Genomic DNA, 13,706 nt, shown 5'->3' with positions numbered 1-13,706 from the left:
CTATGGCCTCATGCCACTTAGTTTCATCAAATTTTGCTATAAATTTATATTATTTCAGAGTAAAATTGTGGTTTTTCATGTTCTACATTCAACACCAACAATATAGTGAGTATATATATATCATATATCTTTATTACTTATGTAATGCTAGGAAGCTTTGGGTAGCTTTGGGTAATTAGACGGACCATTACCAGACTAGTTTTTCCCCCTGGAGCATGACCCACCAATTTGTTTTACTCCAGATTCCCAATCACTGCTGAGTGAACAGGGGTGAACAGTTATGGATTCACTTCCAGTCAACTCTCCCCAAGTTTTGTCTGGAGTAAATGTGTGAATCATGTGTGCAGTGTTGTGTATGTGTATGCATACACAACACTGCACACATGATTCACACATTTACTCCAGACAAACCTGTTCACCCAGGCTGGGTGAACACTGCTGTTCACCCAGCAGTGATTGGGAACCTGGAGTAAAACGAATTGGTGGGTCATGTTCCAGGGGAAAACTAGTAGGGTATATCTTGAGGTTATCTTGAGATGATTTCGGGGCTTTTTAGTGTCCCCGCGTCCACCCCCAGGAAGCAGCCCGTGAAGGACCACAGGATCACAAGACCAGCGTGCTGTCCGCTCGGCCGACTGGCTCCCAATGGTCTGACCGGATAATGGTCTATCTAATACACATGCATATGTGTATGCATGTGTATGTATTTCTAACCACTAGGCCAACTACTGACCATTCCCAGGATGCAGCCTCAGAAACTGTCTAATTTCTGGGTACCTATTTACTGCTAGGTAAACAGAGGCATGAGGTGATAAGAAATGCTACAATTTTTTTTTTTTTTTCTCTGACTGGGATTCGAACTTGGGACTTAAGGCTGAGAATCAAAGTCATTCACCACTTGACCAGAGCCCTGCTCAGTCCAGTCCATTTGGTGCATGTTTAAGTACTAATCACATTTTCTCTAATTCACTCAAAATTTGTCTCTGCCTTTTAGCTTTCCTCTCCTCGTCCTGACATTAACTCAATTGCATAAACTTTTTTCACTTTTCCAATCATCAATCACTCATTCCACATAATCTTACAACTAATATATTCATTAATAATTCAACAGATTAAGCACCAAAGTGTTTGGCCAGTAAATGGATGGGGTGACGATGCAAAGAGCCTTCCCCATGACTTGGAAGCTGTCAATAAGCATGAGAGGCATACTGCCCACTATACTGGTATAAATATATCAAGTCGACAATTAATTGAGATTATTCTTGAAATTCCCTGCACAGTATTACTAAGATTATTTACAGTAGTAAAATAAAAGATAATAATATTAATTTCATAGTTTGCTAAAAATAATATTAAGACTGACCTGCTATTTTTAACATAAACATGTATATAGTTATTACTAAAGTTATTGGTTTATTTTATTTTGAGGTAAGATTCCTGGAAATGGGTGTAAATTTAGTGTAAGATAAAAATAAATAATGTACTGTAGTGCTCATCAAATTTGATGAATGCAGATACAGTACTGCACATACATGTACTGTATATGTACTAACTGATATTTTTTGATACTTCTGAGAGAAGAGTGATAAAAACTAAACTAGTAATAGAGAAGGTAATGCTGACACACTAGGGTACTTTGAGAAGTTCTAAAAGTGCTCTATCAGTTAAAAACCCTTGGCCTTGTAATTGACAAAATGCTTGCCTCTATGACTGACAAACCCTTTGCTCTGTTAACGACAAAAGAAGTTTTTTTTTATTATTATTATTTTCTACCACAGACGTGGCCACACAACAAAAGAAGTGTTTGTGCAGTCAAAGTTGAGAGTAGAATAAGTCAGATAGAAAGTGACTGGTGCAATGAAATTCTTGGATAGTTAGGAAGAGCGAGATAAGAGAATCGGCATGAAGGGGTGGTGTGGAAGAAATAGCCAATGTGAGGAAGTGTAACTCCATCTCCGGAGTTAGGAGAATCAAGTAAGAAATGAAAATGTCACTAAAGAAATGGAGTGTAAAAATCAGTAAATAGCTATAATTTTGTTAAGTGAATACAGATAAGTTTTATCATACTGAATGCATGGATGATAATAGAATGAAGAAGGGTATTTGAGTAACTTAGACAGGAGAGGAAAGCCAAACAAATGATGGGCAGACAAGGTAAACAAGTGTGTAAGGAAGTAAGTTTGTGTGAATAGTGCAGAAGTGGCAAAGCATAAAACTAGATGGTATAATTTTTTAAGGCATGAATGTTTGATATTTATTTTACATATTTTTAAATGTCATCTCATGGGAAACCCTTTACACCTAGTCGCATGAAGTGACAGGGTACTGCTGAGGATGCTTCTTGAAGAGGCGCAGAGGGGAAATGCTCATGTAATGCATCCTACTTTGCTTCACTGTTTCCTTTGGCCTCCCCACTCCAGGAAAGTGTATAACAGGTTAATCATGATGATGTTCATTTTGCACACTGATGCAGAATACAATGTGAATTGACAATTGTTAGATAAGTGTAATATAAGTGTTTGACTATGATATTCTTAAAATTTATAGTGGAGATGATATAACTTAAAGTATTAGAATTGAAAGGTGAGATGAATATGTACCTGTACTAGTAGATATTACTAGACAAGTAGATATTACGATTTAGAATTTGTTGAATATCTCAAGAGATAATGAACAAAGACTTACATATGGTAATTAATAATGTCTATGACAATATGAAAAGAGCTTATAGAAGAAATAGTTGGTGCTAAGAAAAAAATGAATGACAGTAAATAATGCCGTCAGCTGTAATGAGAACACTTTCAGTGTTTCAGTATTCTTGTAAACACTTTAAATGAACTCTTTACTATGGTCAAATAAGTGCCAAAGACTGACCTACTTCCTCTTCTGGTCCATCAAGAGCATCAAGAACTACTCTGGAAGCACCAGTGCCCTGTAGGTTCAGAGCAGACTCGCGGTATGACAGCATTGATGCCTGTGACTTGAACTCTCGTAAATTGGCGATGCTGCCTGAATAAAATATATCTTGACGTGACATTGGGCGAAGCATCATGGATTTCTGTAAAGTACAAAAAAAGGCATTTTGAAACAACACTTGAAATTGCTGCCAAAGAAAATTTATGCTTCATAAAAGTCTTCATGGCATTAATTAGCCATTTCCTTTTTGCTAGACACTTTGAATGCGACAAATCCAGAAAGGTATATCTGTTCTGCATCCCCATGCAAGGCACATCATACAATACAAATAATATTAAATATTCTTAAAACTAGTTACACTCATATCTCTTTCACTGTGGTTTGTTTGGGTAAGAATAAGAATAAGGTCATCAGAAACATTGCATAGGACCTTTGACAAGCCACCAGCTTACCTGTCCTCATTGAGGCCACTAGATATGGACAGCCCCTCAGATAAATAAGCCTCCCAATATATTGCCTTGATATTAAATTCACCTAGTACCAACAATCTTGTTGTATCATGATCTACCTATTTTTATTATCTCTCATGAGATTGTTAAAAGTCCATTCCGAGTTGTGTAGAATTGTCACAAGATGTGGACTTGAGCAGGTGCAGACGTGTGAATTGAGTCAAAAGTGGAGGACAAGGGCAAGTAGCATACTGGATGTGTATGAATGAGGGAAGATGTGTTAGGATAGTTCTGCCCGGAATGCTGCGCGTACTAGTGTCTTTACAAGATTGTAAATTACCATGCTATGTATTCTCACAAACCCAATGTACCTTCTTGTATATAAATAAATACATAAATAGGTGTGTGGATGGGTGGGTAGAGTTGACATGTGTGTGGGGTGAACAACTGTGTGTGGATGGGTGAGTGGGATGGGCAGGTGTGTGGATAAGTGGGTGAGGTGGACAGGTGTGTGTTGGGTGGATAAGTGTGTTGGGTGGACAGGTGTTTGTGGGGTGGAAAGGTGTGTGTACTCACCTAGTTGTACTCACCTAGTTGTGTTTGCGGGGGTTGAGCTCTGGCTCTTTGGTCCCGCCTCTCAACCGTCAATCAACAGGTGTACAGATTCCTGAGCCTATCGGGCTCTGTCATATCTACACTTGAAACTGTGTATGGAGTCAGCCTCCACCACATCACTTCCTAATGCATTCCATTTGTCAACCACTCTGACACTAAAAAAGTTATTTGTAATATCTCTGTGGCTCATTTGGGCACTCAGTTTCCACCTGTGTGGGGGTGGACAGGTGTGTGTTGGGGTAGACAGGGGTTTGTGGGATAGAAAGGTGAGTGGGGGTGGATAGGTGTACTCACCTAGTTGTGTTTGCGGGGGTTGAGCTCTGGCTCTTTGGTCCCGCCTCTCAACTGTCAACTCAAGGTGTGTTGGGGTAGACAGGTGTGTGGGGTGGACAGAAGTGTGGGGGTAGACAGGTGTGTGGGGGTGGACAGGTGTGGGGTGGACAGGTGTGGGGTGGACAGGTGTGGGGTGGACAGGTGTGGGGTGGACAGGTGTGGGGTAGACAGGTGTGTGATGGTGGACAGGTGTGTGATGGTGGACAGGTGTGGGGTGGACAGGTGTGTGGGGGTAGAAAGGTGTGTGGGGTGGACAGGTGGGATGGTTTTAGTGGTAGTTTTTATATCTAGCTTGATTAATTTGAATTAATCTGACCCATAAGAGGTATCATGCAATGTTTTAATGTTTGTACCTGTAACTTTTTAATTTTTAATAATATAATGAAATGTAATGTAATCTTTGCTAATAAATGCTTATCATCATTTTGAAAGCTTTATCTGCTGGCTTTTAAATTGCCCTGAAAGAAGCTGATGTATCTCTTTAATACACTTTACCAATTCTTACATTCCTGATTTTAAATGTTGTATACCATTTTCAATATAATTATAATCATTTGCAACATCATATATAACTGCAATCATTTTAATATTGAATGAATGTTTAGTTTACTGAAGCTTTTTAGGTTTGATATTCATGACCATTGTGATGTGCATAATATTATAAGCAAAGTACTCACTGATGAAGCACGTCTTTGGCGAAGCCCAGCAACTTCAGGATCAATAAATGAATTATTAGAATTTACACGGCCATAACCACCAGACATGCGACGTATCTCTTGAGAACCCAGGGCACGTAAATTGGTTGAAGAAGCCTTAGGAGTAGCAGGGACCACCTAATGTATAAAAACCAGCGTTGAATGTAATGAAATGCCATTTTCTGGGTGAGACCCAGAGGCTCCCCGGAGCTATCCGGGATGATATGAACATATTAGACCCTGGCATCAGTCAAGTGCATGGAGTTCTAGGCCTACTGAGGACCACAAGCCAGAACCTGGCTCCCTCAGAGAGGCATGAGGAGTAATGGCCTATAGAAACCCCCATGTGGCTGGAAGCATTCTATGTCTGCCATCGACTAGGTCAGGCACCCAGAAAGGTAGGCGCCCCAAGACAAACCCCTATTCTGGTAAACTACTGCTACTGAAAGCCGAACTAGTGGACAGAACTCCCCAAATGAAAACAAGCATGATGTCACCACATTACTGAGCCGTCGTCTAAGCAATCCCCGCCTCCCCGGAAGGGGGAGCCCCAGATCCTCACGCCGGTTATTCATCCTGCAGCTTTAAGGCTGGATGTCAAAAATCACGAAAAGAAAACCGCCGACCAGAGGGATGGAGGGTTGCCAGGGAGCCTCTGGGTCTCACCCAGAGGGCGTTTGTGACCAGCCCCAAAAAGCCAAGGACCGTATCGAACCCCTGCAGTTCAAGCAATGAACCACCAGGGAGCAGTCCAAATGGAGCCGGATCATCAATCTGCGAGCGAACCCGCACCCTCTGAAGTCGCATCCACATCGCCGCGAACTCTTGCACCATGCTGTGAGCCAGACAGAAGAATGAATTCCACCACTCATTCAAGCTCCTGGCTCCAAGAGAAAATGAACCTGAGACAGAATATTCATCTAAAAGGAGGGGGTAAAAACCCATGGGTTCAGACAGGACAAGTCCAGAATCAATCTGAGGTCCACGCAGTCCCGTTTCGAAACCGGAAACAGGCAGGAAACCCACCGGAGGTGCAAGGTCATTTGGCCATGCCCAACCGAACCCATTCCAAGATGATGCGACAGAGCGGAGGAGAAGAGGTCTGCCCCACCAACCTCGAATCCCCTGAGGGAGGGGCCACCCAACGCCACCACAGGCCCCACAAAACAACTCAAAAGGCCCACAAATTTTGGGACCAGGCATGAATTAACAGAGCTCAGTCTCAGAGCTACAGTCTCCGTGGTGTAGTGGTAAGACACTCGCCTGGCGTTCCGCGAGCGCTATGTCATGGGTTCGTATCCTGGCCGGGGAGGATTTACTGGGCGCAATTCCTTAACTGTAGCCTCTGTTTAACGCAACAGTAAAATGTGTACTTGGATGAAAAAACGATTCTTCGCGGCAGGGGATCGTATTCCAGGGACCATAGGATTAAGGACTTGCCCGAAACGCTACGCGTACTAGTGGCTGTACAAGAATGTAACAACTCTTGTATATATCTCAAATAAAAAAAAAAAAAGCTAGCCCCCCCCCCCACCATGGCCCCGTCAATGGGACGAACCATGAAAGGGCTGATGCCCCTAACAAGAACCCGACCTCCGCACAGAGCAAGTACCACGCCGACCAGACAAAGATGGTTCCGAAGGCTGCGCCAGCTTCGAAACTGGCACCGCTGGCCTACCGCGACGGGAGGAACCCCAAGCCCTGGCACGACCCTTCCGAGAAGACCCCACATGGGCACCCTGGAGAACGAACAATTCTGACATAGGGCAGCAACTAGAAGAGACTGCCTGCAAATACTGCACAACTGCAGACTCTGCAAACAGCAAAAACTGGAAGAAATCTTCCAAGTGCCAGGGCCCAAGCAGATTCCACAGAGGAAGAAAGCACTGCCTGCCGACGCATGCATCGCCGAGGCCAACACACCCAACCCAGGAGAGGCCCCAAGCGCCTCCACATCCTCCTCAAGCCAGTCTGAGGACAGCTCAAGAAGGGAAAAGAAACACATGACCGAAGCCAACAGACCATGGGCACGCAAGTTCTCAGCGACCAAGGCAGCTGAAAGGGAAGGAACCTGCACCTGTTGCTGCACCACACCGACATCCCCAGGAAGGGCAGGGGGGAGGTGTACTGGGGTGCTCAAACTCGCCCCCCAGGAAAACCTGGACAACCGTATGAGCCTCACACCACTCAAGCACGCGGGACCGGCAGAACGAATGCCACGCCTCCAACGAGAAAAACAGGCAGTCAGTAAGCTAGGATGACTCCGGAACTTCATAACGAACCCAATAAGGACAAGAAGATCCATAAATGAATGAAGACGGATCCATTATGACGGCACAATCAGGGCTGCGCAGGAGGTAAGCCGCAATGGTCTCCCAGACTACATGCGGCGGATGCAAGAGGACAAAAACCTTCGAAAAGACGGGACCAAAGAACCCACAGGATCACGCAACTTAACCCGAGGAGGGGTAGACGCTAAATCCAACTTGTACGAGGACGGGAAAAAAGAGAACCCCAGTCGGTCAACGAACAAGGGCAGTCAATCACTGAGCAGCAAAAGACACAGTATAGGTGGATCCCAAGGAGACTTGTGGAAGGTAACCCCAAGCCCTCAAAGGCGGTACTAACTGACTACCTAGGGAAGGCAACCCTAGGCACATGCAATCAAAGTACTGAAGAAATTACTTCTGGCTCGCACACCGCCGAAGAGACAGCACTTCACTACAAGGCACAGAACTGTAATATGCTGGAGCCAGAGGCACACGACCCTGCCAATATCACATCAGCCATAGAACTGAAGGGTAGATAGCCAGCAGGAGGGTCTGGGGTTTCCCCTTTCCCCTCCCGGGGAGGGGGTTGCGCAGACGACAGTACCGTAACGTGGTGACAACATGCTCGTTTTCATTTAGGGAGTTCTGTTCACTAGTTCGGCTTTCAGTAACAATATTTTTACCAGAATAGGGGTTTGTTTTGGGGCGCCTAGCTTTCTGGGTGCCTGACCCAGTGGATGGCAGGCATAGAATGTTTCATAAGCCATAGCTCCTCGCGCAATGAGGCCCCCTCAGAAGACCTGAGGGGGGCAGGTTCTGGATCGTGGTCCCTGGTAGACTTAGAACTCCATGCACTTGACTGATGCTAGGGTCTAATACATTCATATCACCCTGGATAGCTCCGGGGAGCTGACGGGGCTCCCCCCAACAATACATTTATATTGATAACAGAAATGAAGACATTTAATGAACAAATAATAAACCATTTTGCTACATTGAAGAGACAATGCACTGATTTTCTATTCAAGTAATATTATCATCATATCAGTCATCCATACTTCCACCAACCTGACAATGACGACCCCTACAGGTCAACAGTACAAACAAGGTGTGTTTATTAATGTCTTTTAATTATTATTATAATACATTGTGTGAAGCTTGTGGTGACACGTTCCTCCATTCTAATAGTCCATGAGCCGCCACTGGCAATATATATTGTTTCCATTAATTAAATTGTTATTAGCATTGTACTAAGAAAAGGTTTCCCAGTTCTCAAGACCCAGCTATGAAAGTTACAAAGACAACAAAAATTAAGGACCTACCTTCATATGGCTTGCATACTCAACTTTAGAGAATCTTCTTTCAAAGTTAGGGACGGATCCATTTTTTGGAATTAAACCAGAAGAGCCAAGTGCCATAACAGGTTGGGAGCAGTTGCGCGGCATCTTGGTGGGTGCAGGAACCGCACCAACACGAGATGGTAAGACATGTGTTACACCGCTACCATCTGCTCCTTGCACTAAACTTTGCTTTTCATCTCCACCTGAAGACCATAATACAATACTGTACACATGTAAATTTGGTCAAATGAAGCAATATTTCCAGTGCCCTAAGATAATGTACTTTAATAAAGAAGTGCATTTATAGACTTCTTAAAAACAATGTTATGTCATTATTGAGAATCCCATCAAAATCTGTATATCCCCATGGGCATCAAAGATAAGTGCAGTATCACCAATCAAGTATTAATGTGCTATGTCAGTATAGCTTATATATAAACAAGTAAGCATTGTCTCTCACTGGCATGACATCCAGAGATGGTTTCTCACTGTTGGGGGATAGGAAGCATGTTAGGATTACTGAGAGGTCCCTCTAGCCAATGGGTGAGCATTGCGATGAGACAACCCACAACAGTTGACTAACTCCTAGGTACCTACAGGTATTTACAACAAGGTGAATAGAGGTATTTGGTGTAAAGAACCATACCCAAACATCTTACCCTGCCCAGGAATTGGGCCTGTGATGACTCAACTTAGCTTGTTGGAAAAAACAGTAGTACAGTATTCCAATGATAAGATTCAAAGCCAGCAGACCTAATCTCTGTATAAGTCACATCTTGTATTAGGAGAAAATGCTTTGAGGGAACCAAGTTGGATGAAGCAGTATTAGCCATCGTTCAAATTAGTTCCATCGTTCAAATTAGGGAAATATTTGTAATATAATGAAACATGTACTAAGACATAAATACTAACCCTCTGGATGTTCAAGGTTAGCAGGATTAGGAGATGTGGGGGTATTCTCCTTCTCCGATGCAGCTAGGGGAGAGTCTTGATCAGGTGGAGTGTTGCCTTGTGTCTCCTGAATGGTAGGCAGTGCTAGGCTTGTTGGTACAGGAGTAAGGTATCCAGAAAGGTTAAGATGTGAATGTACTCCAGGGTCTGGATTCATGGCTCTCTGCAAAAAAATAAAAAATAAATACTTCGCTTTATCTAGCCAAAGGACAATAGCTAGTTACTCTTTCTACATCTAGATGCTCTGTAGTTTGTACAATACTCCAGTTTCACTGTGATATCTTAAATGGCACAGACATACACACATTTAAATCATCAAATATTATTCCTAGTGCCACAATACAGTGGAATCCCTGTGCTTTAATATATTTTTTGGGCTGACATAACTTGCATATTTTAAAACTATTACCTCTACACAGTGTACTGTAAATGTCTCATGGAAACTTTTACCCAAATAAATCTTGTGTCAATAATATGAATATGACTTGCAGTTTATAAAAAAGTTAAAAAGGCAAAATATGATTTCATCATTAATTTTATCAATATCTTGCACTGCCCATCTCACCTTTACTTATTTAAAAATTTCTGAGTAATATTTACCGGTGGTATTTATAAATGATTTTGGAGTGTGTGTGAGATAGGAGCATTCTACAGGTCACCTTAGATGGATAATTTCTTCCGGTGCTCCTTAGTACCAATAAGACCTTGTGAAGATGTTTGAAAAGTTCCCCCCGTGGGAATGACACCTAGCATGTCAACTTACCTGACTGAATGATTGGCTCCACATTAGACAGTGAAAGCTAATCTGAGGTACACTCCAGAGAGAGAGCTCAGAAACACTGCATTGGCTAAACTTTCTTTGAAACAAAACATAGATCTTTATTCTGAAAGTGTTCTTTCTTTTAAAAACTTAAGCTCTGATTCTATTCAAATATAATTCAACTACTGTACTGTATTTTTAAATATTCACCATTTCCCTTACTAAATGATTTTTTTTTATTTATGATTTTCACCTATAATAAAGTATTTATAGCATATTTTTTATAACATACATTTTACTCAATAATATCAGCAAACAACCATAACTCACTCATTGGCTCATTCAATTCTCCTTTTTATACAAATCAATTGTATTACTGTATTCTTAATTTGAACCCCCATATATACCAGTATGATTTTTATACAGTATTCTGTTACTTTATCTTCTTCTTTACTGATATTCTACTGAGCTCTGTATACATCATAGCATGTAAGAGAGATATTTAATTTGCACTCATTGCTATTCTCTTTCATTCTCCCTCTCTCTCCATTCAGAATCTTACTCAAGCACTTGCTCAAGCTCTGCTCTTTAAATGATGATCCCACACACCCTAGGATGTCTCTCCACGGTGCCATCGGGGTGAGTGTAGGTGATGTACGAGGAGCCGCAAAATGATCCAGCCTCTAATTGTGCTCGCTTTTCCTCAGCCAGCCTTTGCATGAGATCTTTCTTCGTCATCCTTGGGACCTCTAGAGGTCTCATAAGAGCACCAAAGCACTGAAAATATAAAGTTTAAATTAAATTATATACAGTAAACATTTACATTATTAAAGTAGGCTTTAATTTAGCTTTAGTACAGTACTGTACAGTACATGGTTTAGGAGCAAATGAATACAGCTATATGCTATATATACAGTAAATTGTATTATCAACTATATAAACTACATACTGTAATTGTAGTTTATGTACAAAATGAGATTAATAAGGATCAATAAGGAATGCTTATGGTAATCCAGTCACAAAGATAAAGGCATTTTGCTCTATGGTATTTCATTAATGGAATTACAGTATTATTCTCTATATTGATACAGCCTAATAACTGAAATATTATTAATTCATAATAAATATATAATAACAAACATTAAACTTGTTTTTTAATGTTTGTTTTAGATGACACATGCAGTATATCAAAATATTTTAACTAATATTTATGATAAATAAAATAAATAAATACCTACACAGCAATTAAGAATTAGTCCAGCAATGAGCAAATGAGTTCCTTGCCAAGAGTAGACAGAAATGAGGTATGTGAGGAGTGGGGGGAAGATCATGGTACCGATCCCTGAGCCGCACACGGCAATTCCTGTTGCCAGGGCACGCTTCGACTCAAAGTAGTAGCCCACACACACGACTGCAGGAAGGTAGATAAGACCAAACCCAAGTCCTAAGAGAAGGAAAAGAATGGAATATTACAGAAGGCTTCAGTAGTCCTCATATATGGACCAAGACATCTCTTGAGCAACAGAGTATTCAAATTTGCAATTTATAATGTACAAAACTTTTGTATTAATTTGGATTTTCATATAATTAAAACATTTTGTATGCATTTAATGATTTTTATATATACAGTATGACTACAGTATTTCAGTGTGTCATGCTAAATCATACAACAACTGCACATACATAAAAGGTGACAATATGACAATAAGTAAAAACAGCTTTTCAGTTTATTTCATTAATTTATAATTACAGTACAGTATGTCTATAAATAGTCTTACCTCCTATGACTCCTTGGAAAAGCATTAAATATTCAACAGAATTTGCAAAGATGGTGAGAAAATATGCAAAAGACGCAATGACACCGCCCACCATACACACAGCACGGCACCCATATCTGTTTGATAGTGCTGACACAATAGGACCTGTTTGCAAAAAAAATATATATTTTATTACTTTCTACCTTGTGGCTGAGTGATAATTATTAGTACAATACTGTAAATAATTTACATGACCATGTTTGGGTTTAAAAAGCTGTGATTATGTGAGTGTTCTAGACCTAGATAACTGAATTGATTTAACCCAGCTAAAATAAAAAGTGCAACAGGGTATTTATGATGCTGATCAATCCTGACCTCAGATACGTTTCAGAGACTGTAACAAAACTTAAACAGGCTACACAGAAATAAGTACTGCTGTAGTACTTCATTGTATACTGAATATTGCTTTGATAATCCAAGAGTCCAACTCAACAAAAGTAGAAATTCTATATAAATAAGGAGACAGTCTCCCAATTGCAGTAAAATGTAGAATGACTTAACACTATAGGCACGACAGTGAATTACAATAATATAACATGAAGTTATAGTCTATGTTAGGTGTAAGATGTGCCTAAAACACAATGCATAATTACAGTACTGTAGCTGTACAAAAGTACAAGCTGTTATTTGCTTATAAACAGGTACAGTACTTAAAATGTTAATACAGTATTATATAATACTAGCTGTACCTGGCCACAGCAAACTTTTCCTGTTTCCCAGTCCTCCCCACTGTCCCCCTCCCCTCGTCCTCCCAACCATTCCTCACTCCCCCGTCTTTCGTCCTCCCCACCATTACCCCCTCCCCTGTCCCCTCATCCTCCCCACTCCCTCGTGTAATGCATTCCCAAATGATCTGATGTTCCCATCACTGAAATATAAGAAAAAACACTTAAAATAAACGAAATAAAAACAATGAAAAAATAAAAAATAAACTGTAGTCACGTAATGAACAGTATGGTAAACAACTCAGATCAATTCCAATGCAATGTCACACAAAATATTTAAATCAAAATGAAAATAAATTGAAATCTATGAAATTCAATATATCAATGAAATCAGAAACATTGAAATGGAATTGCAACATATTTAGTATAGTGTGTTGCTCTTACGTGCAAAAGATGGCGCTGTTTAAAAAAAAAAGGCATCTTTTTACCTGTCACAGGTGTGGCATCTATACTTATACTCACGAAATGAATGGTATGGTAAGCAACACAGCTCAATTCCAACGCAACGTCACAAAATAATTAAATCAAAATGAAAATATGTAAATCGAAATCTATGAAAATTCAATTTGTCAGTGCAATCGGAAACATTGAAATGTAATTGTAACATATTTAGTATAGCATGTGTTGCTCTTACGAGCAACAGATGGCTGTTTCTTAAAAAAAGAATGTTTTTACCTGTCACAGGTGTGGCATCTATACTTATACTCACAAAATGAATGGTATGGTAAACAACACAGCTCAATTTCAATGCAATGTCACACAAAATAATTAAATCAAAATTAAAATAAATCAAAATCTATGAAAATTCAATTTATCAATGCATTCAGAAACTGAA

The 13,706-nt window shown here is 40.5% G+C and overlaps 1 protein-coding gene across 17 annotated transcripts in view; it reads right to left on the bottom strand.

Moving 5' to 3' along the window:
- LOC123755025 (monocarboxylate transporter 12) overlaps nt 1-13,706 on the bottom strand; it is a 96,575-nt gene that overhangs the window by 11,986 nt on the left and 70,883 nt on the right. For all 17 annotated transcript variants that reach the window (XM_045737443.2, XM_045737445.2, XM_045737444.2 and 14 more), the window contains 7 exons: nt 12,108-12,251; nt 11,568-11,773; nt 10,939-11,106; nt 9,531-9,732; nt 8,601-8,821; nt 4,991-5,146; nt 2,875-3,058 (listed from right to left, as the gene is read on the bottom strand). In XM_045737443.2, coding sequence (XP_045593399.1) covers nt 2,875-3,058; nt 4,991-5,146; nt 8,601-8,821; nt 9,531-9,732; nt 10,939-11,106; nt 11,568-11,773; nt 12,108-12,251 — 1,281 coding nt within the window. The remainder of the gene's footprint in view (nt 1-2,874; nt 3,059-4,990; nt 5,147-8,600; nt 8,822-9,530; nt 9,733-10,938; nt 11,107-11,567; nt 11,774-12,107; nt 12,252-13,706) is intronic.

This window comes from Procambarus clarkii, chromosome 28, assembly GCF_040958095.1.
Source record: "Procambarus clarkii isolate CNS0578487 chromosome 28, FALCON_Pclarkii_2.0, whole genome shotgun sequence".
Lineage (NCBI taxonomy): Eukaryota > Metazoa > Arthropoda > Malacostraca > Decapoda > Cambaridae > Procambarus > Procambarus clarkii.
Note: the sequence above shows the minus strand (reverse complement) of the source record. Positions and strands in the feature narration are given on the sequence as shown.